The sequence below is a fragment of the Cebus imitator genome, unplaced genomic scaffold (genome assembly GCF_001604975.1).
Source record: "Cebus imitator isolate Cc_AM_T3 unplaced genomic scaffold, Cebus_imitator-1.0 Scaffold215, whole genome shotgun sequence".
NCBI lineage: Eukaryota > Metazoa > Chordata > Mammalia > Primates > Cebidae > Cebus > Cebus imitator.
Window position 1 is genome coordinate 1,518,914 of NW_016107530.1, and position 19,289 is coordinate 1,538,202.

At 48.1% G+C, this 19,289-nt stretch overlaps 2 protein-coding genes and 1 pseudogene across 3 annotated transcripts in view; 2 read left to right on the forward strand and 1 right to left on the reverse strand.

The window, feature by feature from the left end:
- Positions 1-1,114, reverse strand: part of SGPL1 (sphingosine-1-phosphate lyase 1) — an 82,784-nt gene extending 81,670 nt beyond the window's left edge. The window contains exon 1 of the mRNA XM_037745828.1: positions 1,096-1,114. The gene's annotated coding sequence lies outside the window, so the exon portion shown is untranslated. The remainder of the gene's footprint in view (positions 1-1,095) is intronic.
- A 1,050-nt stretch (positions 1,115-2,164) lies between these two features.
- On the forward strand, positions 2,165-2,987 carry LOC108318096 (annotated as a pseudogene). Its single transcript, XR_001831022.2, has one exon. The product of XR_001831022.2 is annotated as a ribonuclease P protein subunit p29-like (transcript).
- A 7,308-nt stretch (positions 2,988-10,295) lies between these two features.
- TBATA (thymus, brain and testes associated) overlaps positions 10,296-19,289 on the forward strand; it is a 12,353-nt gene continuing 3,359 nt past the window's right edge. The window contains exons 1-7 of the mRNA XM_037745871.1: positions 10,296-10,336; positions 11,082-11,155; positions 11,567-11,875; positions 14,323-14,478; positions 15,438-15,523; positions 16,640-16,816; positions 18,670-18,751. Coding sequence (XP_037601799.1) covers positions 10,296-10,336; positions 11,082-11,155; positions 11,567-11,875; positions 14,323-14,478; positions 15,438-15,523; positions 16,640-16,816; positions 18,670-18,751 — 925 coding nt within the window. The remainder of the gene's footprint in view (positions 10,337-11,081; positions 11,156-11,566; positions 11,876-14,322; positions 14,479-15,437; positions 15,524-16,639; positions 16,817-18,669; positions 18,752-19,289) is intronic.

The following is a 19,289-nucleotide window of genomic DNA, read 5'->3' on the forward strand; positions in this document are numbered from 1 at the left end:
CTACTCAGGAGGCTGAGGCAGGAGAATTGCCTGAACCCAGGAGGCGGAGGTTGCGGTGAGCCGAGATCGCGCCATTGCACTCCAGCCTGAGTAATAAGAGCGAAACTCCGTCTCAAAAAAAAAAAAAACCTGTTACACGAACATTAATGTGTCTGGAGAAGTGGAAACTAAGGTCCAAGAAATTTTCAAACAAGCCAGTGGCTACACATGCTCTCCCAAAGTAACCAAGACTGGGCCAAAACCTCTACTGATTCATTTCCAAAAATCACTTGGCTTCTCCCATTCCTTGGACCTTTACTCCTTGTCATTCTTCTTTTGATATTTGGTCCCTGCCTTTTTAATGCTCTCATTAAGTTTATATGTTCCAGATTACAACAGTTTCACCCACAGATGACTATGCAGTCCCAATACCGGCCTCCTGATGGAATCTGGTCTTCCCCACTCCCTCGCGAATGAGTTTTTCATGACCCTTAATTCCCTTCATGACAGAGAGCAAAAAAGGGAAAAACACAACCTACACCTTCAATGCCCCCTTCCAGTAGGGGTTAGCCAGATGGACTCAATGCCCCTTTTCACTGTGGCATTTTCCCTTTCTTGAGACCTGAGTAGGCAGCAGGTAGACATGAGCATGGGGGAATACAAAGAGTCAACGATTTGACCAAAATATTTGTGAGGGGAAAAAAAGAAGAGAGCAAAAATCACCTGGTGAGCACGTAGCAGGCCCCAGAGTCCAGAAACTCCTTATCTGAGGAATTTAGAAGTAAAGTGGAAGAAACAAAGACCATCCAATGAGTATCAAACAGTCCATTTGGAGGCAAACTCGTTTTCTAGGAAATTTAAAAGTAATTAAACTTCCCTAGTACCTAAAGTTGTTATCTGGTTCCAGGTCCCTTTCAAAAGAAAAAGTTGTAAGTAAATAGAAATTCTATACATCTCCAGAATGCCATGTCAAAACTCATTGTGTAACCCTTGCTGACAATAGGGCACCAAAATGTCGACACATGTAATCATTTATCATGACCCACGTGGCTAATATGGTCCAATTGCCTTTAAGCGCCCACCTTAAGTCCATAAATGCTCCTAAGGAAAACCCACCGTGGTGTGCGCAGTCCTCTCTTGCTGAGGTGCCCCACTGCGCTCTTCTGCAGTGTTCTTTCTTTGTAATAAAACTTTTCTTTTTCAAACCTATGCTGCTGTCGGTAAATTCTTCTTAACCCGCAAGTCAACCACTTCCTGATGCAGGGGCTCCGATACCTCACTCAGCACAAATCTTCTGTATATATAAAAAAAAAAAAAGTTAGAGGAAGTTCTCTAAACAGAAATGAAACAATAATAGATGAACCTCTGGAGCATGAGGAAGGAAGAGCCCAGTAAGTAAAGATACGGATGAATACAATGGGCCCTCCTTCTCTTGAGATTCTAAATTGTGTTTGACAGTTAAAGCAAAACTTACAACACTGCCTAATATAGCTCTAAATGTACGTAGAGGAAATATATAAAACAATTTCAAACAAAGGGAGACAAAGGAACATAAAAGGAAGTGAGCTTCTGTACCTCACTTGAAGTGGCACAACAAGGATACCAGTAGACTGTGATACATTTGATACGTGTAGATATGTATATAATAAATTACCTACGGCAGCCACTAAAAAAAAATCATACAGAGATACACTTGAAAACATTGTGAATAAATCAAAATTGAATTCTTAATAGAATGTCCAAGAAACCCACAGTGAGACAGGAAAAAGAAAAAAAAGCAAAGAACATAAATTGATATAGCGGATTTTAAAACCTGATACAACTATATGTAGTCTATAAGAAACTAATTTCAAATATAATGACATAGGCACATTGACTATAAAATGATGAAAAAAGAGAAATCATGCAATCATTAATGAAAGGAAGGGAGTGGCTAAATTAGCATGAGATAAAATAGACTTCAGAGCACTGAAAATGACAGAGACACAGTGGATATTATACAATAATAAAAGTACCGGGAAGCAGGCTGAGAATGAAGAGTGAGATCTACCATGCATTGTCTCAGAAAGAGGCAAAAGACTCCGATGTCCAGCATCTACAGGTGCAAAGCTGAGGCAGACAGACTTTCTGCCAGCATACGTCTTCAGGAGCACAGCAGGCCTTCCTGAAGCACAGCACGCCTTGCATGAGCCTGCAGGCCAGCGAGGACCAGCTGCAGCGCAAGGCCGAGGTCCTGGATCACTTCACCCGCCACAGGTGCAAGAAGAAGAAGAAGAAAGCCAAAGCCCTCTCTGCCAAGCAAAGGTGGGAGCTGCGGCTCTTTGACATTAAATCAGAGCAACAGAGATACGATCTTTTTCTCCCTCTCCACGAACTCTGGAAACAGTATGTCAGGGACCTGTGTAATGGGCTTAAGCCAAACACACAGCCACAGATAATTCAGGCCAAGCTGTTAAAGGCAGATCTTCACGGGGCTGTTATTTCAGTGACAAAATCCAAATGCCCCTCTTATGTGGGTATTACAGAATCCTTCTACAAGAAACAAAACATATTTTCAAAATTATCACCAAAGAAGACCGCCTGAAAGTTATCCCCAAGTTAAACTGTGTGTTCACTGCAGAAATTGATGGCTTTATTTCCTACATTTATGGGAGCAAATTCCAGCTTTGGTCAAGTGAATGGTCTGCAAAGAAGTTCAAAGCGAAGGCAACGATTGACATGTGAATGCCTTGCCATCTAAGGCAGTTGTCTATGACAGCTGAAAACTGAAACTCCCTCAATGCCCACCTTTCAGTGAAGAGATGGCTAAGCCAATTCCGGTTATAGACCACCTCCAGCCAATGGAGTTCCGGGTTGAAGATGTTGAGGAATATGGGAAGGTCGCAGTGTACTGAGTGAAGAAGTCAGGGGACGGAGGAATTTCTCTTTCTAGGAGATCTTAATTGCGTATGACTCCCATAGGGAGGAACAGACTGACAGGAAACATACCAGGGTTAACACTGGTTGACTTCAATTTAAAAATTCTTTTTCATGAAAAATAATAATAATAAAAGTACCAATCTATCAAGACGATCTAACAATCCTAAATGTATGTGCACTGAACAGCAAAGTCATAAAAGGTGTGAAGACACCGGCAGAACTGAAAAGAGAAATAGACAAATCCACAATTATAGTTGGAAGCTTCAATAACCCTCTCTCAACAATTGATAGAACTAGACAAAAAATTAGCAAGAATACATAAGAACTCAATAACACTATCAACCAATAGACTTTAATATTTATAGACCCCTTCACACAACGGCAGAATACACCTTCTTTTCAAGTGCCCATAGAATGTTCACCAACACAGACCACATCCTGAGCTGTAAAACAAACCGCAACACATTTAAAGAATTAGAATAATATAGAGTATCTTCCCCAACCACAATTGAATCAATCTTGAAGTCAGTAGCATAAAGATAACAGGGGGGTGGGCATGGTGGCTCATGTCTGTAATTCCAGCACTTTGGGAGGCCAAGGTGAGTGCATCACTTGAACTCAGGAATTCAACAACAGCCTGGGCAACATGGCAAGACCCCATCTCTACCAAAAATACAAAAATTACCCAGGTAAGCTTGTGTACATCTGTAGTCCCAGCTACTCAGGAAGCCAAGGTGAGAGGATCACTTGAGCCCAGGAGGTCAAGGCTGCGGTTGTCTGTAATTCCACCACTAAACTGGGTAACAGAGTGAGAGGCTGTCTCATTTTAAAAAATAAATAAATAAAAATGATAACAGGGAAATCACCAAACATTTGGAAATTAATAACATGCTTCTAAAAATAAACCATCGGTCAAAGAGGAAGTTTCTAGGGAAATTTTAAAAATACATTATAATTGAATGAAAATGAAGACATACCACATCAAGATTTGTGGGCGGCTGCTAAATTACACTGGGAGGAACATTTTTTTTTTCTTTTTTTTTGAGACGGAGTTTCACTCTTGTTACCCAGGCTGGAGTGCAATGGCGCGATCTTGGCTCACCGCAACCTCCGCCTCCTGGGTTCAGGCAATTCTCCTGCCTCAGCCTCCCAAGTAGCCGGGACTACAGGCACGCGCCACCATGCCCAGCTAATTTTTTGTATTTTTAGTAGAGACTGGGTTTCACCATGTTGACCAGGATGGTCTCAATCTCTTGACCTCGTGATCCACCTGCCTCGGCCTCCCAAAGTGCTGGGATTACAGGCGTGAGCCACCACGCCCAGCGGGGAGGAACATTTATAGCACTAACGTATATACTACAAAAGAGGAAAAATATTCAACTAATAATCTAAGCATCCACCTCACAAACCTAGAAAAAGCAGTGCAAAATAAACTCCAAACAAGTAAAACAATGACATAACGAAGATAAGAGCAGAAATTCATGAAACTGAAAACAGAAAAAAATAGGAAAAGCATCAATATAACAAAGAGCGGCTTCTTTGAAAACATCAATAAAATTGACAAACTTCCATCTGGCAAGACTGGCAAAAAAGAGAAAGAAATCACAAATTAACAGTATCAGGAATGAAATAAAGATGTCACTACATAGTCTACAGTTATCAAAAGGACAATAAGAGAATATTACAAAACAAGTCTACACAAATTTTACAATATAAGAGAAATTGACCAACTCCTTGAAAAACAAAAACTTTACAACTCACCCATTTTGAAATAGATCACTTGAATAGTCCCATAACTGTTAAGAAAATTGAATTTTCAATTTTAAAACACCAAAACAAAATAAATTTCGAGGCCCAGGGAGTTTCACTGGAGAAATCCAGCAAATATTTGAAGAAGAATTAACACCAATGTGACACAATCTCTTCCAGAAAATAGAAAAGGAGGTAACACTTGCTAGTTCATTTTATGAAATTAGTATAACCCTGATACCCAAACCAGAGAAAGACAGTATAAAAAAGGAAGCTACAGACCAACATCCATCATAAATATAGGTGTAGTAATCCTTAACAAAATATTTTCAAGTAGAATCCAGCAATATATAAGAAGAATTGTATATCATGACCAAGTGATGATTATTCCAGGGATACAAGGCTGGTTCAATATTTGAGAAATCAATGTGATCCACCATAATGACAAGTAAAAGAAGAAAAATCACGTGATCATATTAGCTGATGCAATTTGATAAAATTCAACACCCATTTATGAAAAAAAAACACTCAGAGAAAATAGGAATAGAAAAGGACTTCTTTAACATAAAAACACAGCTGACATTATATTTAGTGGTTAAAGACTCTGCATCTACTTCCTAAGATTAGGAACAAAGTAAGGATGTCCACCCTTACCACTGTTATTCAAATTAGTATTGGAGATTCTAGGCAGTGCGATAAGTCAAGAAAAGAAAAGGTATATATATGGGAAAGAAAGAAAGAAAGAAAACTGTCCCCATTTGCAGATGATATTATTATCTATGTAGAAAATTCCAAGGAATCTACAACATATCTCCAGAAACTAATAAGTTCAGCAAGATTGCAGGATACAAACTTACATGCAAAAATTAATAGTGTTTCTATATACTAGCAATCCACATCTGGACACTAAATTTTAAAATATAATGCCATTTACATTTCCTTTAAAAAAATTGAAATAGGTGAAAATCTAACAAAATGTGTTCAGGGATTTTATGCTGAAAACTATAGAAATCTGATGAAAGTAATCAAACAAGATATAAATAAATAGAGAGACATACCATGTTCATGAACTGGATGACTCAACATGGTAAAGATATCCATTCTCCCCATATATATACAGAAGTTTAACTTGATTCCTATAAAAATCTAAACAAAAGTGTTTGTAGATATCAGTAAGAGTATTCTAAAATTTGTATGGAAAGGCAAAGGAACTAGAATACCCAAGAAAATCTTAAAAAACAAAGCTGGAAGTCTTATACCCCTAGACATCAAGATGTACTTAAAGCTACAGTAACATAGTATAGTGTTGGTGCAATGGTAGACAGAAAGTCCAGAGACAGGCCATATGTATGGATCATATATATGGACAGACATATATATGGATCCTTGAATTTTAGTAAAGATGGCACTGCAGAGATAGGGACAATGTTTTAAGTAATGGTACTGGGTCGAATGGATATTTATATGGAAAAAAATATAAATCTTGACCCCTATCTTACACCAAACACAAAAATCCATTCCATATTGATTGTAGATCTAAATGTGAACTGCAAAACAGTAAATCTTTAGAAAATAATAAAGGAAAATTATCTTCATAACTTTGTGTAGGCAAAGATCTCTTAAGACACAAAACCCACTAACCATTAAGGTAGGACAAGATTGATAAATTGGTTTACGTTAAAATTAGAAATTCTCTTTATCAAAAACTGCATTTAGATATAGACAAGCAAGACACAAAGGAGAGAATATGTTTGCAACACTTATAACTAAAGATTTCTCTGATCATTAATTTCCCCATGTGTAGGATGATGTGAGGTAATAGATCTAAGAGGTTGGGACAGTGCCTGGCACATAGGAAGTGTTCCATAAAGTTTATATTGCTTCTGTTAAAACCGAGTCATCCAGGCCAAGGAATGTAGCACAAATCACTCCCAAGATGACAGATCTCTCTCCTGTTTTTGACACTCCACAAAGAAAGAAATCAAAGGGGTTTCCTCAGCTCTTCTTTTGCACTCATGTTGAAGACATTTCCTGAGGAACCCTTTCATCTCTCACAGCTGCAATCCCTATGCAGACTGCCATGTTGGATTGTAAATAACATAGTTGAAACAGTACAAGGCTCCAGTGGGGAGGATGAGAGTGGGCTTTCATTTCAGCTGAGTCAGCTCACGCGGTGGGAAATGCCCCAGGGGTGCTGAAAGCAGGAGGGAGGAGTGGCTTGTCACCGGGAAGAAAGCCTCTCTTCTCCCAAATGCAATATCATCTATCTTCACAGCCACCAGGATGCCCAGAAGTATGGAAGAGGGGGGTTTCAGGATGATTTCAAAAGAGTCACCTCGTTCCTGCAAAGACCGGCCCAGAAAAAGCCAGAGCTTAAGACAGGGAACATCCTGACCTGCAGAAAGATGGGTGGGCACTTGGAATAGGCCAAGACCAGAGGCCAGCCTTCAGGGGGCCACCACAGTGCTATGAATCCCCACCCCTTAGCTGGGAGGGGCCGATCTGGGAAAGGCCCACTCCATCATTCTGAGGGACAGCACTCGGCGCTGTCTGCAAGCCTTCCCATAGTTTATGCAGCCTGCCTACACCCCTCCTGGCATCTGATCAAGTTACAGCCCTGTAGGCCAAGGACTATCCTTTCCCCCATTTTACAGGTTCCCAAGTTGAGCCTCAGAGAAATAAAGTGAACTACCCAAGATAGTTCTCAGACGAAGGATTCATCCCACTACCTCCATCAAGTTACCCATAATAATGATTGCTATTATCCTTTTTGAGCATTTCTTGTGTGCCAGACATATGACTAAGGGCTTTACCTCCATTATCTTGTCTTCAGAACAACCTCAGAAGTAGGTGAGGATATCCCATTTTACAGACCCAGAGACAGCAATGATAGTAAGAAATTATATTTGGGGGCAGACACTGTTTGAAACACTTTAATGTGTATTGACTCACTTAATGTTCTCAAACATCCTGTGAGAGTAAGTGCAGCATCATCTCCATTTTAGAGATACGGGAGCTAAGGCTCAGAGAGGGCAGGTGCATTGTCTGAGGCCACACAACTAGGAAGTAGCAGAACGGGGACTTGAAGCAAGGATTCTTACCACTATTTTTGCATCTGTGGCAGTCCAGGTGACTTACTCAAGGTAATGTGTCTATGGGATATTGGAATCTGATTAGAACACCCGTCCAAATGAAAGCCCAGAATCTTCCCACCCAGCTATCATGCAGAGAGGGGCTGGAGGGACCCTTCTCTCCTTCTAGGATCCAGCCCCCTGAGAATGAGTTCCCTGGACCAGAATGCATGGAAGCCCTGTGGTGGGGGCAGGCCAGGTGGGACTGACAAAGCTGGGACGAAGGCCACCAACACCCTCTGCCAGCTTTCTGTGCTCCGTCTGCTGCTCGCGGGCTAAAACCAGCCCCAGACTCTCCTTCACTCCCTTTGTCCCCATTGAAAGTGAATGGGAGGCAGCGGAGAAGCCAGGAGGGACAGAAGGTCCTCAGCCCTTGTCTGCCCTTCCAGGAGGGGGAAAGAGGAGACAGACAGGTGGGGGTGTGGTAGAGGGGTGCTGGGCAGAGGTTCTGGAGTTGCGGGAAGGGGGTAACCTAGCAACCACTGCGCCCAGTGTCACAAAGCAGGCAGACCTGCCCACAGAACCCACAGCCTTCCCTCGATTTGTCTTCTTGCTCCTCCCTGCTGGGGCAGCAGGGCTTCTTGTGCACATGCGGTAGCGAGCACCGCCTTGGTGAGTCCAGGGACTTCTCGGAGAGGAGGAGACACTGAAGAGCCCAGAAGGGCAGAGGTAGAAAGGGAAGTTCTGTGGGGGGATTGGTGGGAGCCTTCAGACCCCTCTGCCTGGCTGGCTGGGGGCCTGGGCACAGAGAGCAGGGGCAGGGCAGGGAGACTACATTGGGGTCCCACCTGTCCTGCTCTGGACAAGGTATAGTTTGCCTACTAGAGTCCCTCCCTGTCGACCTCTCTACAGCCACTGTGGTTATGACCCCCTAGTGGCTTCTTGATCAATTTAATGGATCATGTCTAACATTTAAGAAATAAAAAACAAAAATAGGGTAAAAATATCAGTGGGCATCACATATAGTACTAATAAGTAAGTATTGCTTAGGATATTCTGGTTTCATTTCACATACACACACACAGACACCCGTGTGTAAACTGGGTCACGACATAAAAAAGAATTTCTTACCGTCATCACAGCCAAATGTATTTGCAAGACTCTGCTCTAAAGAGTACTTTTTCCTATAGGCAGGAGGATTTGGGGCTTCCAGATATCCTGTTCTCAAGATTGTAGCATCTAAGTACTCTAGAGCCCAGGGCCTGACATCAAGGATGTCTGGAGCTTCCTTTTAAAGAGAAAAGATCAGCCAACTGTGAGTCAGATTGATCTGGACTCTGACCCCTTTCTGCATGATCTTAGCAAGTCTCCCCTGCTTCGCTGATCTCAGACACCAACCCATCCCACCCTTACCTGATGAAGGCTGGCGTTGGGAGCTCTCCGGGGTCCCTTGGCAGATTCTGTGACTCTGGGGGTTAATCCTCAGAATGCACTGATGTCCCATCCCAACACCATCCCCTAGCACTCTGGCTGAATATGTATATATATATATATATATATATATATATATATATATATATATATTCAGGTCCATAGATTTCATCACAATTCTTGGTTTTGGCACCTATCATCTTTCATCTATGTCATTTCATTAGTTTATTTAATAATACAATGAGCACAGAAAATGCACCACCCAAACCAAGAACTAGAACATCACCACGGACACATCTCCTTACATGCCCTTTTCCTGCATACCTCTCTTCCTGCCCTTCCTTGGAAACAGCCACTATGTGAATTTCGTGGTTAGCATCTCCTTGCTTGATGCTGTTGTTGCTGTTTTATCACGTTCATGATCATTTTGCTTGCTTTTAAACTTTTATGTTTAGAAAGGATCTCAGGCTATGTGGTCTTCTGGAACTTGGGGTCCTCTGGAACACACATAACCTAAACCATTTATGAAAGAGAAATAATATGTTTATAAACACAACATTTATACAGTTTAGTAGTTACTCCATGTTATATTATCCACACGTTATGTATAGTGGATGACAACAATTGTATTGTTTCAAATGCATATGTCTTGTTATACCATGGCCTAATAGTAATTAATAAAAAGCAAATTGAGTTAATAAGATTGCATAAATATAACATCCCATAGCCAAGAATTGTAAGTTTTCTCATACTGATTATGATTCATCCATGTCGTTACACAAAGCTATGGCTTCTTTATTTTCATAGCAATAAAATATTCCATTGTATGAATGCACCACAGCTTACTTATCTTCTGCCACAAAACATTTGGGTTGGCACCAGGTTTTTGCTATTTTGAACAGTGTTTCTATGAATATTCTTATAAGCAGCCCCTGTTGCACATCTGTGAGAATTTCTCTTATATCTGGGAAAGAAATTGCTGGGTGATACAGCATGCAAATGTTCAATTTTATGAGACGTTACCATTTCTCCCCCTAAAGTGTCTGTTCCCATTTACACTTCTACCACCAGTTCGTGAGAGTTCCTGTCCTCCATCTTCAACACTATATTAAGTGCACTGGTCTTTAGTCTGCTGGAAAGCATACGATGGCTACAGATGTTCAACTGGCTGAACATCCACTAATGAGGTGAGGCTCCAAATGCTCACCCTGCTGACAGAGGAGGGCTTGGGGTAGGGCAGGGTAGAAGACAAAGGTGGCCTTGGGGGAACTCAGCAAATTAGGAGTCCAAAAGAGTGGTTCTTCCTGGACTTCCACCGACTGTCAGCCAGGCCCCCAACAGGTCCTCAGGCCCAAGTCAGCCCAGGTTATGGGTTGTGCCCGTCCTGGGCAGGGAAAAGTCCTGAGCAGGTGCCAGAAGCACTGAGCACGGGAGTTCCAGGGGTTCTCAGGAGGTGATTTCCTCTGTTACTTGGGGGTAGAAGAAGACAGTTCACTGCAACTTTCAGAGAAGGTTTGCTTCATTTCTTTAAGCCTCAGATCCCTTAGAGGCGAGTGGAGAATGAAACAGGAAACTCAGGGGCTGGGTCAGCAAAGTCCTTAAAGGGTCCGGGAGCAGCACGCCTTGCTTAGCACATCCAGAGTCCATCGGTATTCCGAAAGGACTCCCTTCAGCCAGGGCCACCGGGAGAAGGGCATGTAGACAGCCATCAGGCAGGTGGTCCCAGAAGGCCCCAGGTGGGGAATAGCCCACTTTTGCTGATCTTGACCTTCCTCCAAGGGCAGAGGCACAGCGTCCTTAGGAAGGGGAGGGGTATGGGGTAGAAGACAGAAAACCCAAGCCAGCTTGTCTCCAGCAAAGCAGAACAGAGCTTGAAGCTTCCCTGCAGAGTCACAGCCCCAGTAGTTGCTGCATCAGCTCTTCCTCTCCTAGGAGGGACACCCCATGGGAACAGGACTTGCTGGTGTGGTCTGGCCTAAGCTTCAGCTGTGGCCTCCAGACGCTGAGTCTGGGCCAAGACTGCTCCTGAGTGCATTGGGGGAGGTTGACAGCTTACAGCTGGCCTCTGGGCTGTCCACAGTCTGGCTTGGGGAGAGGCCCTTGCTGGGACCTGCCCCATCCCAGGGGGTGTATATAAGGTGACTTTGCTCCATATACAAAGGTGTTTTGATGAGTAGGTGGGCCTGCAGCTTCTCTTTCTGGTTTTAGATATGGTCTCCGGGAAAAAACTGGGGTGTTGGGAGAATCTGAGCTCCCTCAAGTGGATGCTAGCTCCCTGATAAGAAACACTAACCGAACTGGATTGCAGCCATTGGGAAAGGACTCTGGGGGAGGCCTAGCTTTTGGTGCTATGTGGGTGGTGGTGAAACCCAGGAAACCAGATTTCAGAGTTCCTCGGAAACGGGCTCTGTGATAAGCACTGAGCTATGAGCCTGGGTGGGCCCCACTAGCAGAGGAGGCTCCATTAGCTTCTCCTGAAACCCTTTCCTTCAGTCCAAAGGCTGAGCTGAAACCTGAGAAGTCAGGACACAAGCCAAAGAGCCACGGGGACAGCGGGCCACAGAAAGAGCTGGTGATCCCAGGCATTGTGGATTTCGAGCGGATCTGCCGGGCATTGAGGACCCCCAAGCCCCAAACCCCGGGCACCTACCGCTTTGGACACCTCAGTCACAACTCCTTCTTCTCCCGGCACCACCCACACCCCCAGCATGTGACCCACATCCAAGGTACGGCCTGGCTGGTCAGGGTGGGAGTAGAGGGAGTATCACAATTGATCTTGAGAACTGGGAAGGAAGAATCGATGGCAGCCTTTTTCCAGGCTGGGACCCGAAGAGGATGGGGGCCTAGCCAGGATCCCAGAGCTGCCAAGCACCCAAGCCAGAACTGCGCCTTGATGGGCAGGAGAGCAGCATGGGCTCCAAGGGTGGGTGGCAGGTTCCCTGCAGGATTCCCCTGACTGCTGGGTTCTCTCATTTTACAAATCAGAGAAAGGGATAAGTTCTGTCCCGGAGTGGTGCTCTGTTCTCTACCTTAGGCCACATCAGCCGCTCAGCTGTCCAGCCAGCCACAAATATCTATTGACTGTGAAGTATGGGTCAGGCACTTTTATAGGCCTTGGGGATACAACAGTGAGCAGGACAGACATAGTGGCCGCCCTCCTGGAGCTGACCTCCAGTGGGGATGGATGGGAGATAGGGAAGGTGTCAAGTGCCCAGGCTGTGGTGGGAAGATCACTATTTTTCAAAGGTGGTCACAGAACACACAGCAATTAACATGACATTTGAGCAAAGAACTATTGGAACTGTGCACACAGACGGAGAAGGATGTCTCAGGCAGATAGATTAGCAAATACAAAGGCCAGGAGGCAAGAGTGCTCCCACTCTGTTGGAGGAGCAGCAAGGAAGCAGAAGCTGGTCTGGCTGGAGTAAGTAGGAGGGGGAGAACGGAGAAGGCGTCAGGGAGACGGTGGGCCCAGATCATCTAGGCATTTGGGCCACTATTGCCACCATTAAGCCACCTCCCTGAGTCCACTGGAGCCCTTGGAAGGTTGAGAGCACAGAAGTGACAAATTTTAGCAAGGTCATCCTGGCCTCTGTCTTCATTGTGGCTTGGAGCAGGGGCTAGAAATGGAAGACTCTGTGGCTCTACCCTGGAGATATATAGAAGGTAAAGCCAACAGGACTCAGTGATTGCTTAAAAGTAGAGTGTGAGGTCGGGCGCGGTGGCTCAAGCCTATAATCCCAGCACTTTGGGAGGCCGAGGCGGGTGGATCACGAGGTCAAGAGATCGAGATCATCCTGGTCAACATGGTGAAACCCCGTCTCTACTAAAAACACAAAAAATTAGCTGGGCATGGTGGCGCGTGCCTGTAATCCCAGCTACTCAGGAGGCTGAGGCAGGAGAATTGCCTGAACCCAGGAGACGGAGGTTGCGGTGAGCCGAGATCGTGCCATTGCACTCCAGCCTGGGTAACAAGAGCGAAACTCCGTCAAAAAAAAAAAAAAAAAAGTAGAATGTGAGAGGAAGAGTCCAGGCTGACTGAGAGTTTTGGCCTGAGCACCTGGGAAACTGGAGTGAAAAAAAAAAAAAAAAAAAGTAGAATGTGAGAGGAAGAGTCCAGGCTGACTGAGAGTTTTGGCCTGAGCACCTGGGAAACTGGAGTGCATGGACTGAGACAGGGAAACCCGCAGAAGGGCCAGTGCAGGCTGGGAGGAGTCAGAGGTTTGGTCTTGGATGTGGGACATAGGTGACATGAGATGCTTTCTAGACCTCCAGGCGGAGGTACAGGGTGTCCAGTCGGATCTGGAGTTCAGGGCAGAGACACAGGCATGAGAGCCATGTGAGAGGGGGTGTTTCGAGTGGCAGGACTCGATGGGATCATCAAGGAGTCCATGTAGGTACAGGAGATAAAAACCTGGGGACGGGTCCCTGGGGGCCCTGAGATTAAGAGGGTGAGAAGATGAGAAGTCAGCAAGAGGAGATGAGGAGTGGTGGTGAGCCAGGACAAGAGCAAGAGGTCCTGGCACCAAAAGGAAAGTGTTTCAGGGGGCAGAAAGCAGCCCTGCTAAGTCCTCACCAGGCCTTAAGCCTCCCTATCAATAGTGATGCAATAATCACCTAGGGTTAGCAAGAAGGGTCCTCACATGTAAACGGCCCCCACCACCTCCAGGCTGCCCTGCACACAGCCTTGCACAGGCTGACCGATAGCAGAAGTTTTCTGCAGAGGGTGTGGCTCCATCCGTCTCCCTGTGATGTGAGCCGGGGCTTCTCCCGCCACAAACTGTGACTTCACGCCCTCACCCCAGCATGCTCATCTTCAAGCTGCCTGCCTACCCCTGTGTACTCACATCAGCAATTTGTTGCCCTGTCATAGGAAATCAGAAGGTCCTCGGGAGTAGGGGCCCAGCAAGCCTAGGTTCTTGTCTCACTTCTGCCCAACTCACAGTGTAGCCCTGAGCAGTCCCCTCCCCTGTCCATTCTAAGGTCCCCCCATGGGTGCGGTGGTTGCTGGTCTGGGTGGTTGCAAGGCCCTCCCAGTTCTGATGATCCATCAGCTTGTGGTTACTGGAAGAGGTGGAGCCAGAATCACCCTGCCCTTCAGCCTCTTCCCAGCCTCCTGGAGCTCTTAAGGTCCACCTAAGCCTCCCTTCCCACAGCCTCTAACCCTTTGCAGATTTCACCGGGAAGCCTGTCTGTGTCATCAGGGACAAATTCTCTCCAGCCCTCTTGCCTGAGTCCACTGTCTTTTCCAGCTGTCAAATGGGGATGCCCACCATCTCTGTCCCCATTGGAGACCCGCAGTCTAACCGGAACCCCCGGCTTTCTTCTGGTGGGTACTTGGGACATACCTCCCTCTCTCCTGGGGCTCAGGCCTTTCCCCAAGGGCTGCCTCACTTGGGTGGGTACCCAGAAGGAAAGGGCCATCGCTCTTAGGTCAGTGAGGTCCTTTGGGGGAACCCCACTTTTTCTCTCATTTCCTTGGACAGCCTCATCTCTGTATCACTCCCCACGCAGCAAATCCTAGCCAGCAGAAATGAACCCCTGCTTGGATTTGAGGTGCTTGAGAAGCAGTAACACACAGAGGGCAAGCAGATGTTGAGCCTGCAGTCATGTGACTTGGCAGCTGTAGGCTGGAATGCTACAGGAAATATTTAGCAGCTTGTGTATTCAGGCATTGGCCAACCAGAACAATCAGCCACAGTGCTGGTGCGGCGTTCCGGGGGCCTCTGCTCTGCCAAGCCTTACCATTTCCATGACCGAGGTGCTGGAAGTCAGTTTGGTGGGGACAGGGGAGAGATCCTGGAGAAGGGGCTGGGGCTGCTGGTGCAGGGCAGAGAGACATGGAAGGCTGGCTGTGGCTCTCTTTGCCACCCTCTCTGGGAAGTAGTTTGATTTCTTAATAACAGGCCTGTTCGTATCTCCTCAGCTTCAGTCTTGGCCTCAGGGACCTAAAAGGGGCAAAGCTAGATTAAACCATGTGCATCTTGGCACAAGGTAGTCAGTTGTTCTCCAGCATCTCCTAGAAATGCCACAGGCTAGGACATCAACATCAGCACCCGCTAGAAGGAAAGCAACCCCCAACTCCCACACCCTACCCACTGCCACAACCACCACTCATGTTGTGAATCCAGATCCTTCTCCCTCCAGGGCACCGCCTCCCCCTTTCCCTTTGAGATCCAGGTAGGGAGGCCAGGAAGGACAGCAGACTCCTCTACCAAGGTCTGGTGGTACAGGGAGGGGACGAGGTCCCCTGACTTCAGTTGGCAGGACCTTGTCTTCTCCTCCCAGAAGCCTGGAAGAGGGAGTTGAAGGAGCTGGCTTCCCGGGTGGCCTTCTTCACAAAGGAGGATGAGCTGAAGAAGAAAGAGGTGGGTGTGGAACACAGGAGCTAGTCTGGGAAGAGGTGAAACAGATTCATCCCTATGTGAGGAGATCCCTCCTGAGTCAGTTCAGCCTAGGCCGGGTGGGTGGGGGGGCACTGATTAATACATTAATACATTAATATTATCTAAGTGAGATGTTCACAAGGGGACTTGGGAGTTCTGAGCAGAGGCACCCAGCACAGCAGATGCAAAGCTGGCAAAGGCAGGGCACCATCAGAGACTGGGCTATAAGTGGGCAGCAATGGGAAAGGTGTGAGGGGGCCAACTGAATGTGGAAAGGAGCAGCTTGTTCTTAATCTCCAAATCTTTTAGTGTCTAATCACATAAGGAGCAGAGAATCTCAAAGGTTTTCAAACATGATGGGGGTGACCCCATGGGTGCCATTTGGTGATAAAACAGTAAAATCACCTGAGAGACAGCTTGAAGGTGACTGGAATTGCTCTTAGGACAGTCTCTGGTCCTGTCCCTTGTCTCATGCAACCAGAGTGGGCAGGCAGAAGCCCGGCATCTCATTCCTGCTCACAGCTAACTCAGTGCAGCACCCAGGACAACTCAGCTGAGCTGTCTGGGTCTCAGTTTTTCTATCTTTAAAATGAGGAGAAGGATACTACCAGTCTTAACTGGAATTGCAAGGGCAGGAGACCCCTGGCCTCTCTGGGACAGACCTGGGGGCAGCTGAGCTGGGAATTAAGGTAGGCGGTGGGCCCTTGGTGCAGGATGCTCCTCAGATCTCTGATGGCTGTGGGAGGGGCAGCAGGGAGGACCTGCCTGGGAAGAAAAACGAGAACCAGCTGCAGGCATCCAGCGATCGACCCTCCATTACTGAGTTCCAGGAGGAAGAGCTTTTGCTAGTTTAAGCATGAGAACTGATAGTGGGAGGTCTGGCTGCTGGAGAGAGGGCTGGGGATGCCAAGGAGGGGTCTAGGGCAGGTGGGGGTGGGGGGCAGACCTGGATGAGACCCTAAGACCCTGGCAACACTGTGCTGCTGGGGTTTGGGGGGCACAGTGCCCTGGAATTGTGACCCAGCCTCCTCCTCCTCTCCTCCCCTCAGCCCTCTTCTTCCCTGTTTGCTGACTACCTGGAGTCTCTGGCCACTTTTGTCCCAGCAGAAGGAGGAGCCTCCACGGGAGCAGGGGGCAAAGTACTCAGCAGAGACTGGGAGGCTCATTCCCACTTCCACCCGGGCTGTCAGCCGCCGCAGCTCCCACCAGAGCGAGGGGAGCCAGTCTTCAAGCAGAGACGAAGGAATCGGGGCCTTCCTCCTTCAGGATCAGGAGCTGCTGGTGAGGCCCCGGTTCTGCTCCTAGGCTCCTGGCTCTCCAAATCAGGAGTCTTACAAACCGCTTTAGGGCAAGGCCCGTCTCAGGGATACTGGCTCCTAGGACTATTAAGACCAGAAAACTCCAGCCCTGGGGAGTCAGCAGCTGGGGCTATGACCCCCCTGCCTCTAGGTTTCCATATGAGTCCTCTCCCCTCTCTGGGCCCTGGTTCTGTGATCTATCCACTGGAAGCATAAATGCCTTGTCATCGAGGGCCCCTTCCAGCTATGGCATTTGATGGGTTAGTGAAGGGAGCTGCAATGGTGGGTGAAGAAGGAGTTCCTGTCCACCCCAGCAGGCCACACCCCATAGCCTGCACGGCTAGGCCCAGCCTGGTGTGCACACTCAGAGAGGGACCTGGCCTGTGCTTCAGTGAGCACAGAGCCCGCCTCCTCTATGCTCACATTCCCCACTGAGGCCTGAGATGAGTCCATACCTCATCCCTATGGGTTAAGGTATCGGGGGTCCCTGTGAAAATGCACAGTGTCCTCCAAGGACGGCCAGAGGTGGAGCTAGCATCCAGCCACCTTCCTTGTGACCAGCACTGCCAAACACACACTCTCGCTGAAACCTTGCCACAGTGGAGCAAAGTGGATAGAGCAGATAGGGCCTGGCACCCCCATGCCAGGGATGGGGAGGCTGAGGCCTTGCCAAGTGATAGGTCCATGGGCCAGGTCCCCTGAGAAGGAGCAGCATAGTCAGGACTAAGGTGCTTTCTCCACCATAAGGCGGCCTCATCTCGCCTGGAATTAGGTTCTCGGGTCCTGTGGGGAGGGGGCACAGGGCAGGTAAGTTGGACTCAGAGAATAGAGAAGGGCCCAGGGGCAGGTCAGGGTGGGTCAGCACAGCGGGTGGGCACCTGAGGGCCAGGGTGGGCCGCTAAGCAGGCAGCGGCCTGGGGAGAGGTCCAGCCCAGATTCCACTCTGCTGAGGATGAGGCCAACCTGCTGGGGACCGACGGGCCCCTTCAGGTCCTGGGGTGATGGACCGCCAAGAGCCGAGAGGGCCTCACTTTCCTAGGACTCTAGGGGTTCCATGTTTCACCTTGGGCCCCAACTCCAGCCTGCCATAGCTACAGCCACCAGCAGCAATCTGGCCTAGGGAGCCCCCGTAGCCCATCGGAGACAGAGCTGGGCCTTTTTCTGATGCTACGTGCCTGAAGAACACAGGGGAAAATGAGCCCAGAAGTAGCAAAGATGTCAAAGGCTGAGGATGCTGCGAGGAGCCAAGCGTCCCCCTGCTCTGTGGGAGGGAGCCCTGCGCTGTGTGGTTTGCAGGACCGGCCTGTGCTGCCCCTCGGGCTGCTCACTGGGCTTCCCCCACCTCTTCCAACATCTCCAGACTCCAGGACCTTCGGGTGGGCGTGCATGGGGTTCCTTAAATCCCCATACCGAGGCCCTGACATGTGGGATTTGGTATGTCTCTGAGGAGCTGACTGGCCAGCTCTGCCCTTGGCTTCCCTGTGTGGGGCCCGAGGAAATAACCAGCCGATCAGGCTGCAGGGATGTGGGGTCCACAGAGCTGACAGCTGAGGCTGCGTTCTGCCACCAACTTCCCGCTAGCGTCCCCACTCAGGGCCTCGGATTCCCCACCTGTCCAGCAGGAAGGTTTAGAATCTTCCTCCAGGGCTGCTGTGAGAGAAATCCCTCTGTTAAGCATGAAGTCCAATGTGAGAAAAGGCAGGGAACCTTGTGGGAGAACGTTTAGCCCAGCAGGCACCTCTGGGAGCCCACTTTGGTGGAAGGGGCCCCTTGGTGCCCTCCAAACCTACATTTGCCTGGACTCCTGGCTGGAACATGCTGGCCTCCTGCTCACAGGTCCTGGAGCTCCTGTGTCAGATCCTGGAAACAGACTCACTGAGTGCGATCCAGTTCTGGCTGCTCTACGCTCCGCCCAAGGGTGAGGACACAGCCCGGCAGCACTGTCTTAGTGGAGGCTCCCAAGGTCCTGCCCTTGATCTCTGGTTCTGCAGGACTCAAACGTCACTCTGCTCCCACCCCGGAGGGGCCCTTCCATGGGGCCTCTCCTCCTCCATTTTGGAGCCCCCAACTAGCCTTTCCCAGCCGGACGGTATCTCTGCTTCCTCCTCCCCCATTCCTTAGCAGGATTTCCTTACCCCTGCTCCTTGGAGGGGACCCCCTTTCATGCTGACCCCAGGCCTCGGCACCTGGGAGGGAGAAATCCAAAGACTGTACTTAGCAGACACAGCCCCTCACACACCGCAGTGGGAGACCCACACACACACAGGTGCAAGTATACACACATAGGGACACACACATATATACACACAAACATGAATACACACATGGGCACACTGGGACAGGGGGTGGGGGGGCATCTGAGTAGAAGGGTGAGGAGTGATGAGAGCCAGGAAGCTAGCTGGAGAAGACTTCCTAGATAGGAGAGAGAAGGAGGAGAGGGAGGGAGGTGGGGAGGG